The sequence below is a fragment of the Lynx rufus genome, unplaced genomic scaffold, assembly GCF_022079265.1.
Source record: "Lynx rufus isolate CCGP_SWC_20201006 ecotype Redwood Valley unplaced genomic scaffold, mLynRuf1.p SCAF_12, whole genome shotgun sequence".
In the NCBI taxonomy this organism is placed as follows: domain Eukaryota; kingdom Metazoa; phylum Chordata; class Mammalia; order Carnivora; family Felidae; genus Lynx; species Lynx rufus.
Genome location: NW_025814826.1, coordinates 31311219 through 31325622, shown reverse-complemented (window position 1 = coordinate 31325622; position 14404 = coordinate 31311219). Strand labels below are relative to the sequence as shown.

Genomic DNA, 14404 nt, shown 5'->3' with positions numbered 1-14404 from the left:
AGAGAAGGGAGTTAAAATGATACCGCTATTTTGGGCCTGACTGATTATAATGAGAGTGTCATTACCTGAAATAGGTATATCAGGAAGCTAATCTGATTCAGGGAGAACAAAAAGTTCATTTTAGAATCTTTGTCATCATCCCAGTGGAAATGTTCACCAGTTGCAAGACACCATAAGTGAGCATTTAATGAGCTCCCTTCAAGTGTCTAACAGGGCACATGATGTTAAATCTCCTACAGTAATTACAACAAAAGGAAGCTGACGGTGAGGACATCTTTTACATTGGCCTGGTGACGGCATCTGCCTGAGTATTTGATGAGTTAGATCCTCCTCAGCCATCAGCTACAAAGATGGAATTTGGCATAGGATTTGTATGTAGAGAGTATGGCTTACCATATAGCCTAAGCCCAAACAGTAGCACCTGACTTATCTTTGCCACACCTGGAGATCCTCAGTGTCGTTAGTTATATGGTAACCTCGTTATGTGCTTGGTTTCCAGACTCTTACTTCATATTAGCTTTTAAAAATAACAAACTCAGGCCATCTTGAACCATTGCCCCAGTTTGTTTCTCCAAAGGCCTCAGTAGTGCCAGAGGTCTACAGACTGAATGGTGAAGCCGAAGGCTTCCTGGAAGGGGGCCGTTATAATCAGGTACTTAAGGTAAGTATGCAGGCGTGAAAGCTGAAAGACTTACAGACTTAGCACAGTGCAAAGAGAGCTCAATGGACAGGGCCTAGATTGGTTCTGTCGAAGACTAAGATTGGTAGGTAATGTCATGAAACGGTATCTTGAAAACCCAAGTGAGCCGGATGATTCATATTGGGAAGTGGCCCCAAATCTCAGATTGATACACCTCCCCGGATTTCACAGAAGGACAAGAGTAGTCGCCATGCACCGCAGAGACCATTGAAACGACTTGCGGCAAATCTCTTCCTTCAAACTCTTGAGTTTGACCAACAGCCTTACTTCCAGCGAAGTCTTCCGCCCACCCTGCAGAAGGAAGAATCAGCGGCGGGTTAGCGTTTGCCCCAGCGTCTGGGCCAAATGCTTAGAAGCACCAGATTTGCGGAGGCTGTGGGTAGGGAAAATAAATCCAGTCCGGGTTTTGTCTGAACGGGGGGACCGGAGAGCTGCGAGGAATGGCTCGAGAAGAGGGGGGCGGTGGTGGAAAACACTCAACACAAACAGCTCGCGCCGAGGGACGGCAGCTGTAGGCCCGGACCGCGCGGGCGCAGCGGGCCGGGAGAGGCGCGCGCGGGCCCGGCCGCCGGCCGCATGGAGCGCAGCGCGGCCCGCGGCTCCCGGGCGGCAGCGGCGGCGGCGGCGGCGGAGGCGGCAGCGCGCCGCTCGCTCACACCCACCCCCGCCCGCGGCCGCCGCGCCGCCCCGCCGTAGCTGCCGGCCGCCGGCGTCCCCGCGGGCCGGTCCAGCGAAGGCGGCGCCCGCGCCTCTGCAGCCAGTGGCAGCTGCAAGCCCGGGGAGGCGGCTCCCGCAGCGCCCCGCAGCCCCGCGCCCCGGGCGCCTGCGACCACAGCGGCCGCCCGGGGAGGAAGAGGAGGGGAAGGAGGAGGAGGAGGAGGTGACAAACTCTCCGGCTCCGAGCCGCGGCTGGCAGCCCGCGGTCAGGCATGCAGGCGCGGCGTCTAGCCAAGCGCTCCAGCCTGGGCAGCCGCCGGGGGGGCGCCACGCTGCAGGCGCCCGGACCCGCGCCCGCCAAGGAAGGCACCTTGCCCGGGCTCCCGCCCCTCGGCCCGGGCCCGGCCCCGGCCCCGGCCCCGGCCCCAGAGAGCTGGAGGCCGCCGCTGCCGCCGCCGCGCAGCGCCGGGACCGGCCCCCCTCGGGCCGCCGGGGCCGCCGCCGCCTCGTCGCCCGTGCTGCTGCTTCTGGGGGAGGAAGACGAGGACGAGGAAGGCGGGAGCAGGCGGCGGAGGGGGCTCGGGCGGGTGGAGGAGAAGCCCCGAGGGGGCGCGGAGGAGGAGGATGACGACGAGGAAGACGAGGACGAGGAGGTGGTCGTCGAGGTGGTGGACGGCGACGAAGACGAGGAGGACAGCGAGGAGCGCTTCCTGCCCCTCGGCCCCGGCCGCGCGGTCCTCAAGGGCCCGGCCCGGGGCGCGTTGAAGGTGCGTGCTGGGCACAGCGGCGCGCGCGGGACCCGCCGGCCCGGGGAGGGAGACGGGCCCCGGCCCCGGGGCTAGGAGCGGGCTGAGGCCGGGGACTGGCGACCGGTGGAGGCCGGGCCGGGAGGGGTGTGTCAGGCGGCGCCGGTGCAGAGCGAGGGAACTGGTTAGCTCACACCTCGGGCCCCCAGCACCTTTTCGAGGCGGTCCCCCCCCGCCCCCCAGTTCCTCAAAGGCCGGGTCGGGTTTGTTGTCTCGTGTGGGTGCAGGAAAAGGACACTTCTCCCCAGTGAGGTAGGGAACTTGGAGATGGGACGAGGTAGGCGCGGGTTTACGCCGGGTGGGGACGCGCGAGGTAAGAGAGGGAGTGAGATTTTATTCTTCCCGAGGAAGCAGGAGTATTCTCCGTATTCTGAGGGCTAGCCAAGCTTATTGAAACTAGCAAGCAGCTTCTCTTGTCAATCTCTCAATCCCTTCTTCATCCAAGAACAATTGTTGATGAGTTTCCATCACAGATGTTTGTAAGGGAACCGGTAAGCCCAAAGCAAAAACCAAGCCCTTGGTTTCTACCTGCATTTAGCTGACAGCTTTTGGCATTCCCGACCCTCCCGACCCCCCCCCCCCCCGAGCCCCCCATTTAAACTCGACATTGTTTAGCCTTTGGGTTTTTTTCCCCTCCTCGGAATTGCAAATGGGGAAAAAAGAGGAAATTGGGAAAAGTGGGGGGGGGGTGATAATTTGGCATTTAAAATGGATGTGAATTTCTGCTGAGAATTCTAGTGAAGTGTCTTGTGCACTGAAGCACAGAGAGATTTTTCCGTTTGTGTATCTTCAGGAGATAAGGGGTTTATTATTACACAACTGACTGGCTGGGCTTTCAGGCATGCGATTGGACAAAGCAAACCACGTTGAGGTTCATGCACAGTGTATGTTGCTAAGAAGTTTTGAGGGCAGCAAGTGGTAAGCGATGAAGTTAGTGTTTTTCCTCAAGAGTGGTTCTTAAAATCAACTGAGTAACTATTTACTGGAGTTTTCAGAGGATAGTGGTATATCAGGAAGAAAAGAAATACATAAACAAGTGAGCTTAATAGAGACTATTTATCTTCTGGGGCTTGGGGGGAAAAAAAAACTCCTCAAAGCATGAAATTGCAATTCCAAAGAAATGCTAAACATCAGCATTTAGAATATCCCAGAATAGACATAGGCACAAATTTGTTTCCTAGACCACCCTGGAAGTACGGGCTCTGGGAGTGAGAAATTTTCAGCAAGTAGTCATTCGGGATGATAGTTTTTGACAGTTGCTTGTTGGAATCCAGACCATGAGCTACTCATTACCATGGTCTGCTAAAAAGCCTGCATTGTATGGCTACAGGATATAGCTGGGATTGGAATTAAGTCACATGCATCAGTGACACTGAGTAACGCGAGTAGTGATTCCTTAGTGTTTTTGCCCAGAAATACTGACAGAAAAATTAATTGTAATTTATGCTCTGTGATCAAAGTAAACCCAATGTAGGAAAAAAATCAAACCTATGGACACAGAATAACTAGGGTGTGATGATTCACATTATCAAAAAAGATTGTTTACATCTCCAGACAAATTTCTGTTAAATTCTTTTAAAATGGGCTTCATTTTATAGCATTGTTTGCCCACAGCTTTGCTGTAATGTATACATTGAATAGTTTGAGGTATAATTATTTTTATTTTTTACTGCTTTCATGACATCTTGAGACTGCATCTGAAGAGATTTTCTAATAGGTCATTTTTTCCTAATATTTTATTCGAATGCATATACAGTGTCAACAACTTATGCATATACTGATGCATTCATTTATTCAAATATTTATTGAGCACCTCCAGTGTGTGAGGTACTCTTCTAGAACGTAGCTGTGAGCGCCTTCCAGATGCACACATCTAGTGAAAAGAGTCATAGCAACAACAAACAAGTATGGCACTTGAGATTGTGATTGCGTGCTATGAGGGAAATAATGATGTCACAGAGTCTAGGCGAAAGAAGAGAAAGCTGCTGTGGTACGGGCTAGACTTCCATGAGGAAGGGACATTTGATCTGAGGCCTGACACATGTAGTTTGGGAAGATCTTTCCAGCAGAGGGAATAACAGTTGCTAAAGTCTTGAGGCGGAAAGGAGAAAAAGGTGAATGTGGCTGGAACTTGGTAGGTACGAGATATGTCAGGGAGGCAGGTAGGAGCCAGCAACATTGGGCTTGGTGGGCCTTTCTAAAGTAGAGTATGAAGTTTTTGGCAAGTCGTAGGCAGTAAAGGCATACGAGGTGGTTTGCATTTTAAAAAAAATTCCTGCTGTATAGAGTATAGAAGACAGCAGGGAGAAGCAAGGAGACCAGTTGGGTGGCTACTGCTGCAGTCTGGTGAGAGGTGAAGGAATGAGAGGCCACAGTGTAGAGGTTTGTTAAATGTGCCATTTGCTGAGATTGGGAAAACTGGGGGAACAACCAATTTTGTGAAAGAAAAATCAAGTGTTCTTTTTGGTCATGTTAAGTCTGAGATGACAATTAGACATGCAAATGGAGATGCAATTAGGCAGCTGGCTGTAGGATGTGGAGCTGAGGGGAGAGGTCAGGGCTAGAGAGAAAAATTTGGGAGTCGGTAGCATGTTGATGTCATTTAAAGCTGGGGACTAGAAAGGGAGTGTAGGTCAAAGGAGGACAGCCTTGGGCCAGACTTGGACACGTCACTATTTAAGTTTGGGTGTAGGAGGAGAAACCAGCAAAGATGAATGAGAAGCAGCAGCCAAACAAATTGATGGAAACCAGAGAATGTAAAGTCCCATAAGCCAAGAAGAAATAGTTCAAAAGGTGGAGCGTGCTGAACTGTTGAATACTACTGGGATGTTGAGTAATATAGGCATAGAGATATATCCACTTAGATTAGATAATGTGGAGCTTATTGGTATTCTTGACTAAAGAATGCAAAGGCAGAATGCAAAGGCAGTGATGTCCTCACCTCTCACTGAATGGGAGGTGAGGACATAGTGACACATCTGAAAAACCCTCTTAACAAGTTTTATTGGAAAAGAGAGCAGAGAGAGCGACTATCTGGAGGGCATATGGTCTATATTTTTTTTAACATAGGGTACAGTAGACTCTAGTGTAAGGACTACAGCATTATGGGAATTTCTTTTGGGGGAGGGGGATGCCTTCATTTTCTATTGCTGAGTGACAAATCACCACAAACTTTTTGGCTTACAGCAGTTCTCACAGTATCTATGGGTTAAGAATCAGGTTCCACCTAACTGGGTCTGTTGCAGTGTCTCACAAGGCTGCAGTCAAGGTGTTAAGTGCGCTGTGTTTTCACCAGAAGGCTTAACTGGAGAAGAATGCATTTCTAAGTTCATTCAGGTTGTGAGCAGAATTCATTCCCATGCATTTGCAGGTTTGACGGTCCCAGCTTCTTGCTGGCTATTGCTTGGATCCCCTTTGCTCCACCCACACTTTTTCTCCCCATAGTGCTTTGTCACTTGAACTTCCTCAATACGGCCTCTTACTTCATCAAGCCAGCAAGGGGAATCTTAGCACCTCTCTTAGGAAGGTAGAATCTCTCATAATTCACTATAATCACAGGAACAGTACGCCATTATTTTTGCCATATTCTGTTGGTTAGTACTGGGTCATAAGTTCCACCCACACTAATGGAAGGAGATATACAAGGGCATGAATACCCTTGGAAGAGGGTGAGGATCCTTGGGAGTCATGTTAGGGAAGAACCAAAGATGCAGAGAGAAGAGAGAAATTGCAGAAGGAAAGTCCTTGGGAAAGCCACAGTGGAGGGGACCTGTAACCCAATCACAGGGGTTGCCTTTAACAGAAGCAAAGAAACTTCTTCCATTGAATTAAAGAAAAGGTAGGGAAAATGGGTAGTCATATATTGTATGATAGTCAAATGAAGTAGTATTTTTCTTATGGCTTCTATTTTCCCCATGCAGCAGGAGGGAAGGTCATCAACTGAGAGTGGAGGAGAGTTGAAGGCTTGGCACAGTGCTGTGGGAGAGTAGGAGAGCAAACATACTGAGAAAGCAAATAGAGCTGCCAGAGAGTATCAAGGGCCCATCTGATATCTGTGGTTTTCCACTTATGGTGCAAGCGAGTCTGACTTGGTATGTGATTGTCCCAAATTCATTCCATGACTCATGCATGGAATAATAGTAATAAATAATGCTTATTGATTATCTAGTATGGTCAGTTGGTACAAGTCTAAATGTATAGTCTCATTTCAACTTTATTTCATATCCATGAGGCAGGCATTATTATTATCATCCTCATTTTACAGAGGTGCTAAGCAACATAAAGATATACAGGTATTAGGTGGCAGAGCAGGTGTTTGAGCCTTGGGAAGTTGAACTCCAGAGCTATCACCCTTATTCCTTATACCATATTGTCTCCTTGTAGACAAAGCAGAGAGCAGGATTCCTCAGGGATAGCGGTTAGCCAGCTGGATGAGCAATGGAAAGAAAGAGAAGATCATACTGTTGAGGAAGTTGGTATACCTGTGACTTAAGAAAAGTAAGCTGTGATTTAAGAAAAGGACAGGGGGGGGGGGTGAGGGATGGTGAAGAGGTCATAGGTTAGTGGGTTGGAGAAAACAAAGAGTTAACCAATAAAATCAATAAAACAATGGGAATGGAATAAATGCAGGACAGTTTGGGTTCTAAAATATCATCAGTATGAATGAATATTTGCCAAATATTTTTAAACCAAGAAGTATACTAAATGCTGTATATGAAAGAAGGTTTCATTAGAAATTATAATTTGGGAATCAATATGGCCCTTTCTCCACAACTGAGGATAGAGATGAAATACCACACCTGAGGTAGGGGGGCCACCTACTGGGAGCATGGTTCACATCCGTGGCCTGAGCTTCTAGTCACCTAAATGGAATCTCCCATAATTTATTTGGGGTTTATATACCCCAGGAGGACTTGGGATGGCCAAGGAGATTGAGGAATAGGTGCTATGAAGTATCTGAGATGTATTGCTTGATTTTTGTAACGGACACTAATCTAGGCTTTAAATGAGATAACAAAGAAACTTTGTACTGCACCTTTCTGTTTCTGATCAAAGGAAGCTTACGTATTTATGTGCAGTAGTGAGATTCTGCCCTCCACCCCCCAAAAATGTGAACCTCCTAGGCTCCTATATAAGGAACACTAAGCACAGTAAATAGTATCTTTATCCAGAGTTTAATAAAAAAAAAATACAAGGACAATGTCAAATGGAGGAAGGATTCAATAGTAAGTTGCTATTCAATTAAGCAAAACAGCAGGGGCAGAGATAACGAGGCCCAGGGTTGTGCTCTGTGATGCTGTGCCTTAGTGTAGGGACAAGAACTGAAGCATCTGAAGAGATTGATCATTTGTTGGCATAATGGTTTAGGAAAAAACTGGATATGAAAGACTGGTAGTACTTCTGTCAAGAGTTCATCTACTGGGGCACCTGGCTGGCTCAGTCAGTTAAGTATCCGACTTTGGCTCAGGTCATGATCCTATGGTTCATGAGTTCAAGCCCTGCATCAGGCTCTGTGTTGACAGCTGGGAGCCTGGAGCCTGCTTCACATTCTGTGTCTCCCTCTCTCTCTGCCCCTGCCCTGCTCACACTCTCTCTCTCAAAAAGTGAATAAATTAAAAAAAAAATATATATATATATATAAAAGAGTTCATCTATTGAAAAACCATGAAGAAAGATGTTTAAATGAGATAATACATGTCAAAGTTCCTACTCTCGGTACTGAATAAATATTAATTGAATGGAATCTGCTTCCTAGGTGCCAGCTCTTCAAGGATGGTTAACACATCTATTAGACTATATCTGGAATATCAGATGACTTTTAAGAATCCTTTGGCAGAGTCTGTGCAGCAAACACTGAATTCCAATTTGCTAACAAGCATGTGTCTTACAAATGCTCTGTGTTGGCTCAAGTGAAAGACATGTGCTTAAGATACCAGACAGAGTTGTCATTCACTGAATCATAGACTGCTGGAGTTGGAAGGGAAACAGAGATTATCTAGTAATCCAGTACCCTCATTTGACCACTGAGGACACGGAGACCATGAAAGGTGGAATGCCTTGTCCAGCTAGGGCTGCTTAGCGAGTTTGGTGGGGCTAGGATTAGCACCCTGATCTGCCAACCTCAAGTTATGACCCTCAAGTTAGTTTCTTGTGCTAAGAATGTTCTGCCGTTCACTCCCTTAGAACTGTGGCTAGAGAGATCACAACTTTCTGAAGTGATCTGCCACTGCTTATCAACTTCTATTTGTGGAAAGTTCTTCCTTCCTACATAAAGTACCTCAGGCAGAGGTGACCTCACCGCGGCTGTGGTCGCATGTGATAGGCTGGGCGGGACCCCCTGAGAATCCTGCCTGGGCCAATCCCTCATCCCTGTGCAGTTTCCAAAGGACATGTGTACTCAGCCCTTAACTGGGACCTCTCCTCCTTCGCCGAAATGTTCCTACTAGTTGATTATAGAAGCATTAGAAAAAAGAGGGGGAAAAGCAAGAAGCCAAGACCTATCTTGAATCTTCTTACCCCTGACTCTTACTGAGAAGGAGGCAGAGGCAGTTACAGCCCTGTGTGTGCTTGACTTCTTAAAACACAGAGACACTATTCATTAAATCTGTCCCAGTCAGATTACTGTGTCTTCCACCTCAAGAAGGGTTCAGAGAGGAGAGAGGCACGGGAGCATTTCCCCTCCCCCTTCAGTGTGCAGGATCAGAACTTCTGACCTAAGCTACTGGTCTTGTGACAGTGACTTGATACAAAGTCTGCTAAAGTCAAGGAAATTTGTCCTGTCCAATCTCACCTTAAGGTGAATGCCTGGTTTCCATTAGACTTTCTGAAGTATTTGAGAATATTCGGAGGCTCTCATAACCAGCCAGAATTCTGGCCTAGCCAAATCTCTATTGTTGAAATAAGGGTGATTTTCTTTGGGTTTGTTGTTCATGTTCCTGTCCATTCCCTTTGTAGCAATTTATTGTGGGCTCTTGCTTATCATGTCCCTAATACACATGTGGGAAATAACAGTGAATAAGACCTACTTTCAGGGAGCCCACAGTCTAACAAATTCCTGCCAAATTGTCTGTAAAGAAGTTTGAAGCCCTTTTTCTTCTTTATCCCTAAGATCAAAATTAGATCTGCTGAGAGACTTTACTTGTCTACCACAATCTGGGATGTAATTTTGATACGTACCCTAAAACAATTGTAGCCAAACAATCTATACTAAGAAGATTGTGTGGTTTGGTCAGAAGGTAATTTCTGAGTAGCTAGTCCAAGCATGAGTTTAAATCACTGAATCTGGCATATAACCTTGGTTGCTCTCACTGGATGAAATGGAACAGAGTATCACTGTGAGATAGGTGTAGTAGAATTAAAGTGATTAAATTTTTACGCTTCGTCGAAGATACTGTTTTGGAAAGTCCAGTGTTACGATTTTTATGTAGGGGAAACAGGCTCAACTCTAGAGTTTTGAAGGCAGGTCTGGGAGTTTAGGGTAAAGAGGTTAGCAGTAACATATGGGGGGGAGGGGGTACATTCAACTTGCAGAACAACATGGGGCCTTGAGGTGCAAAGAAACAAAGGGATCCTGCCTTTATGTTGCTCTATGAGGACTGACTTACAGCGTGTTGTATTGATGCTCTGCCCTACAGTTACCAGTAACACACTTGCCTTCCTTATGTTTTTGTCATAATGGAAGATTAAGTGAAAGTAAAATCTTCCTGATTCAGACTAATTGGGGATGGCTCGTCAAAATAAGTGAATGTCAAAAGTGCTCCAACATTTTAAATGAAATCCATATTTTAAAGAGGTGGTGTGCCTTGAAATACCGTTTGATCAAACCTGCAGACAGAATAATTTGAGTCCATTAGTGTGACCTTCATTGTGGGCTCTTCAGTGAGATGGGAGAAAGCAGGCTTGAGTCAAAGCAGGTGTTCCTGCTAGCTACCCCTGACTCCACTTTACCTCTCTGTAGATAGATCAAGAAGTGATATAACACAGGGTCTGGATTCAAATTCTGGCTTCTCTATTTGCTAGTTGTATGGCCATATCAAGTTGCTTAACATCTGTATGCTTTGTTTGCATCTATAAAATCAGGACAATGTTGTCTTGTCATTGCCTGTTGTTATTGAATATGGCCCAAAGACCTCCTGAAATTTGAAGTGGATGGCAGTTTATCTCTTTGTGGTTTCAGAGAATCTTTTATAAAATTTTGCTCAAGGATACAAAATTCCACAGTTATTTTGACTATTACAACCTCCTCCTTATTATGTTACCAAGGTATTTAAGAGAACTCCTTCCTGAAGTGACTTCGTTCATCTGAATTCTCTGGTTCCATTGTATATGTGGTGAGCTTGAATCTTGCTTTTTATCTCAGGAAGCTGTGAGCCATTTATATACTTGTGCAAAGAGGACAGATATTCTGTCTCTTAGGTTCATAGTCTGCTCAGATCCATAGCTCTTATACTAGAATAAACACTACTATCCAAAGAGGTGAGAAGAGTTTTATCATATGCATTGAACGTGCGTTGTTTAAAAGCTATGGTAAGGGGGCGCATGGGTGGCTCAGTTGATTAAGCATCCGACTTCAGCTCAGGTCATGATCTCACAGTTTGTAGGTTCGAGCCCCATGTCAGGCTCTATGCTGACAGCTCAGAGCCTGGAGCCTGCTTTGGATTCTGTGCCTCTCTCTCTGCTTCTTCCCCCCCACCCCCACTCTTTCTCTCTCTCTTTCTCTCAAGAATAAACATTAAAAAATATTTTTTTTTAAAACAGCTGTGGTGAAAATAACAGTAATGTCATCTTCCACCACCTCTCACTTCATATGGCGAAGAATCTCCGAGGTGTGGGTTTGTCCTTCCTGTTCTCCTCTGCATTTGAGTCTAGGACCTGTTGCACTTTTGTTTGGTCAAGAAGTCATTCTTTGTTCTTTCAGTAGATTGGGATGTGTAGCCCAAAGTGTACCTTTCAACTCTGGTACCTACTTGCTTCTACTATTAGGGAGAGATCCAGAAGGAGGAGAAAAGGACACTATGGTTAAACAACTTGGGGAAATTCTGGTTAAGAACAGAGACATAGTTTTTTTTTAAGTTACAAAACATTTTAAACATAGAGGAAGTTGAAGAATAGTACAACACCCATATACCTATAAATATATAAAGAAGTTATTGATCATAGATGCCAATGGCCATTTTGAGTTTCTAAGAAGGTGAATACATTTAGATACATTTAGAAAATACTGGTTTATAATTATTTTTATAAATGAGAAATCTGTGGATAAGTATCTTATATTTGGGATAAATAACTGAAACTGCATTTAAAAAAAATTATTTTGAGAGAGAATGAAACCAAGTGTGAGCAGGGGAGGGGCAGAGAGACAGAGTGAGGGAGAAAGAGAGAGAATCCCAAGCAGGCTATACACTGTCAGCACAGAGCCCAACATGGGGCTGGACCCTAAAATCGAGTGACATCATGACCTGAGTCAAAACCAAGAGTCAGATGCTAAACTGACTTGAGCCACCCAGGTGCCCCTAAAGCTGCATTATTAAAGAAATAAACTGTCACACATGCAGAGAAAGATTAAAGTGTTGTTTGTGGGTCATGCAACCTTTGAAATATTTTCCCTAATAAAGCTGATAATTTTTTCAGTGTCAAGTTTCTAAAACAAACAAACAAAAAAGAGTATTTCATGTGGTAAATTTTCACCTGCGTATCTGTGAATACCATCCTTGTGTGTGAAGTTTAAAAACTGGTAGAGAACACTACCTTTCTTGGTATATCAGTCTCCATTAAGGGTCAAGTGGAGGAGATGGCAGTTGTGAGAGGTGCCATCATAACAGAATTAAAAAGTGCCAAGGGAACAGAAAATCACAAGGTGTTTATACCCAGGAAAGAGTATCTGATAATATGTTTTCCACATTCTAAAAGGAAAATGACTTAAAATAGCAGAATAGTCTAAATGAAAAGAGCATATACAGTGGGTAGGATATTCGGATTGACACATTTTCTGTCAGCAACAGTGTGACTGTTGCATAAAGGAGTTAAGCATTTGTGAACACTGAATACATTGTATAAGGACTCCTATTGTTCAATATTTATTTCAGTATTACCCAACATTTAATGTATTATAATTCATGGAGGAACCTCAGAGTTAACGTCAGTTGACCCTCTTTGTAATCTTGGAAGGTGAATATTATTATCCCCATTTATATTTGTGGAAAATAAACCCCAGAGAAGAATAGGTCAGTTTCTTCTGTCTGTCTGTCTATCTATCATAATTTTGTACCAAATAACATAGATATTTGTCAAACACTGGAGAAAACAGTGAGGACCAACAGATTTAAGAACTTAAATCTGGTACTTAAGCAACAGTGGTAATTTAAAGAGATAGGAGTATTTTGGGGTAAATTATAAAAACAATATGAAATGCAGTTTTTATAGGTTGTCATAAACATTTCATGTAGCTTGTGCATGCTTTACAAGTCAACTACAAGAGCTTAGTAAAGGCCAATCAATACTCACTAATTTCCGTTAATTTAGGTTAGGACCCAAAGTTTATTTAAATAACATTTTTTTTTTAAAAGTAAACTTCTGAGGCATTAAGGGAAAGACAACTTGTTGCATACAAGGGAGCCCCTATGACTATCAAATTCCTCAGCAAAAACATTACAGGCCAGATGGGAGTAGCATGATATAATCAAAATGCTAAAAGGGAGAAAATTTCAACCAAGAATACTATGCCAAGGAAGGTTATCATTCAGAATTGAAGAAGAGAGCTTTTTAGAAAAACAGAAGCCAGAGGAATTCATCACTGCTAAACCAAGCCTTACAAGAAATGTTAAAGGAGCTTCTTTAAGCTGAAAAGAAAGGGCACTAATTAGTAACAAGAAAACATATGAAAGTAAAACTGTTACCAGTAAAGGTAAATATATAGTAAATGTAGTGAATTAATCACTTATGAAGCTTATGTAAAATTAAAAGACAAAAGTAGTAAAAAAAACTATACCTACAATAATTAATTAAGGGATACACAAAAGAATGTAAAATGTGACATTAAAAACATAAAACTTGGGGGAAAGGAGTAAAATGGGAGAGTTTTAGAATGGGTCCAAACTTAACTTGCTATTAACTTGTTATAAAATAGACTGTTATATACATACACTGTTATATGTACCTCATGGTAACTACAAAGCAAAAACCTATAGTAGATACACAAAAAATAAAATGAGAAAGGAACCTAAGAAAATTACACTACAGAAAATCATTAGAAGAAAACAAGAGAACAATGGAACAGAGAGAAACTACAAAACAGCCAGAAAACAATTAACAAAATGGCAATAATACATACCTATCGGTAATTACTTTAAATGTAAATGGACTAAATTCTCCAATTAGGAGACACAGAGTAGCTGGATGGATTTAAAAAACAAGACCCATCTATATACTGTCTATAAGAGACTCACTTCAGATGTAAGGACACACATATACTGAAAGTAAAGGGATGGAAAAAGATGTTTCATGCAAATGGAAACCAGAAGAAATCTGAGGTAGCTATACTTATCAGATAAAATAGGCTTTAAAACAAAAATTATAATAAAAGACAAATATGGGCATTACATAATGATAAAGGGTTAGTCCAGCAAGAAGATATAACATTTATAAATATTTATCCACCCAACATAGAAGCATCTAAATTTACAAAACAATTATTAACAGATTTAAAGGAGAAATTGACAGCAATATAATAATGCAAGGGGACTTTAATATCCCACTTATATCAATGGGTAGATCATCCGGGCAGAGAATCAATAAGGAAGTAACAGCATTAAACGACATATTAGGTCCGATGGGCTTAATAGATACATACCGAACATTTCATCCAAGAGCTGCAGTATACACATCCTTCTTCTTTTTTTTAAAGGTTATTTATTTATTTTGAGAGACAGAGACAACGTGAGTGGGGGAGGGGCAGAGGGAGAGGGAGAGGGAGAGAGAGAGAGAGAGAGAGAGAGAGAGAGAGAGAGAGAGAATCCCAACCAGGCTCTGTGCTGCCAGCACAGAGCCTTGATGTGAGGCTCAAACTCATGAAATTGTGAAATCGTGACCTGAGCCAAGACCAAGAGTTGGATGCCACCCAGGTGCCCCTACACATTCTTCTTGAATGCATGTGGAATTTAAGTGTGCATATTCTCTGGGGCAGACCATATGTTAAGCCACAGAACAAGTCTTAATAAATTCAAGAAGATTGAAACCATGTTAA

The 14404-nt window shown here is 43.8% G+C and overlaps 1 protein-coding gene across 1 annotated transcript in view; it reads left to right on the top strand.

Annotated features, from left to right (window-relative positions):
• The first annotated feature begins 1629 nt into the window (after nt 1-1629).
• ZNF704 (zinc finger protein 704) overlaps nt 1630-14404 on the top strand; it is a 228918-nt gene continuing 216143 nt past the window's right edge. The window contains exon 1 of the mRNA XM_047073774.1: nt 1630-2124. Within this exon, the coding sequence (XP_046929730.1) occupies nt 1630-2124 (495 nt within the window). The remainder of the gene's footprint in view (nt 2125-14404) is intronic.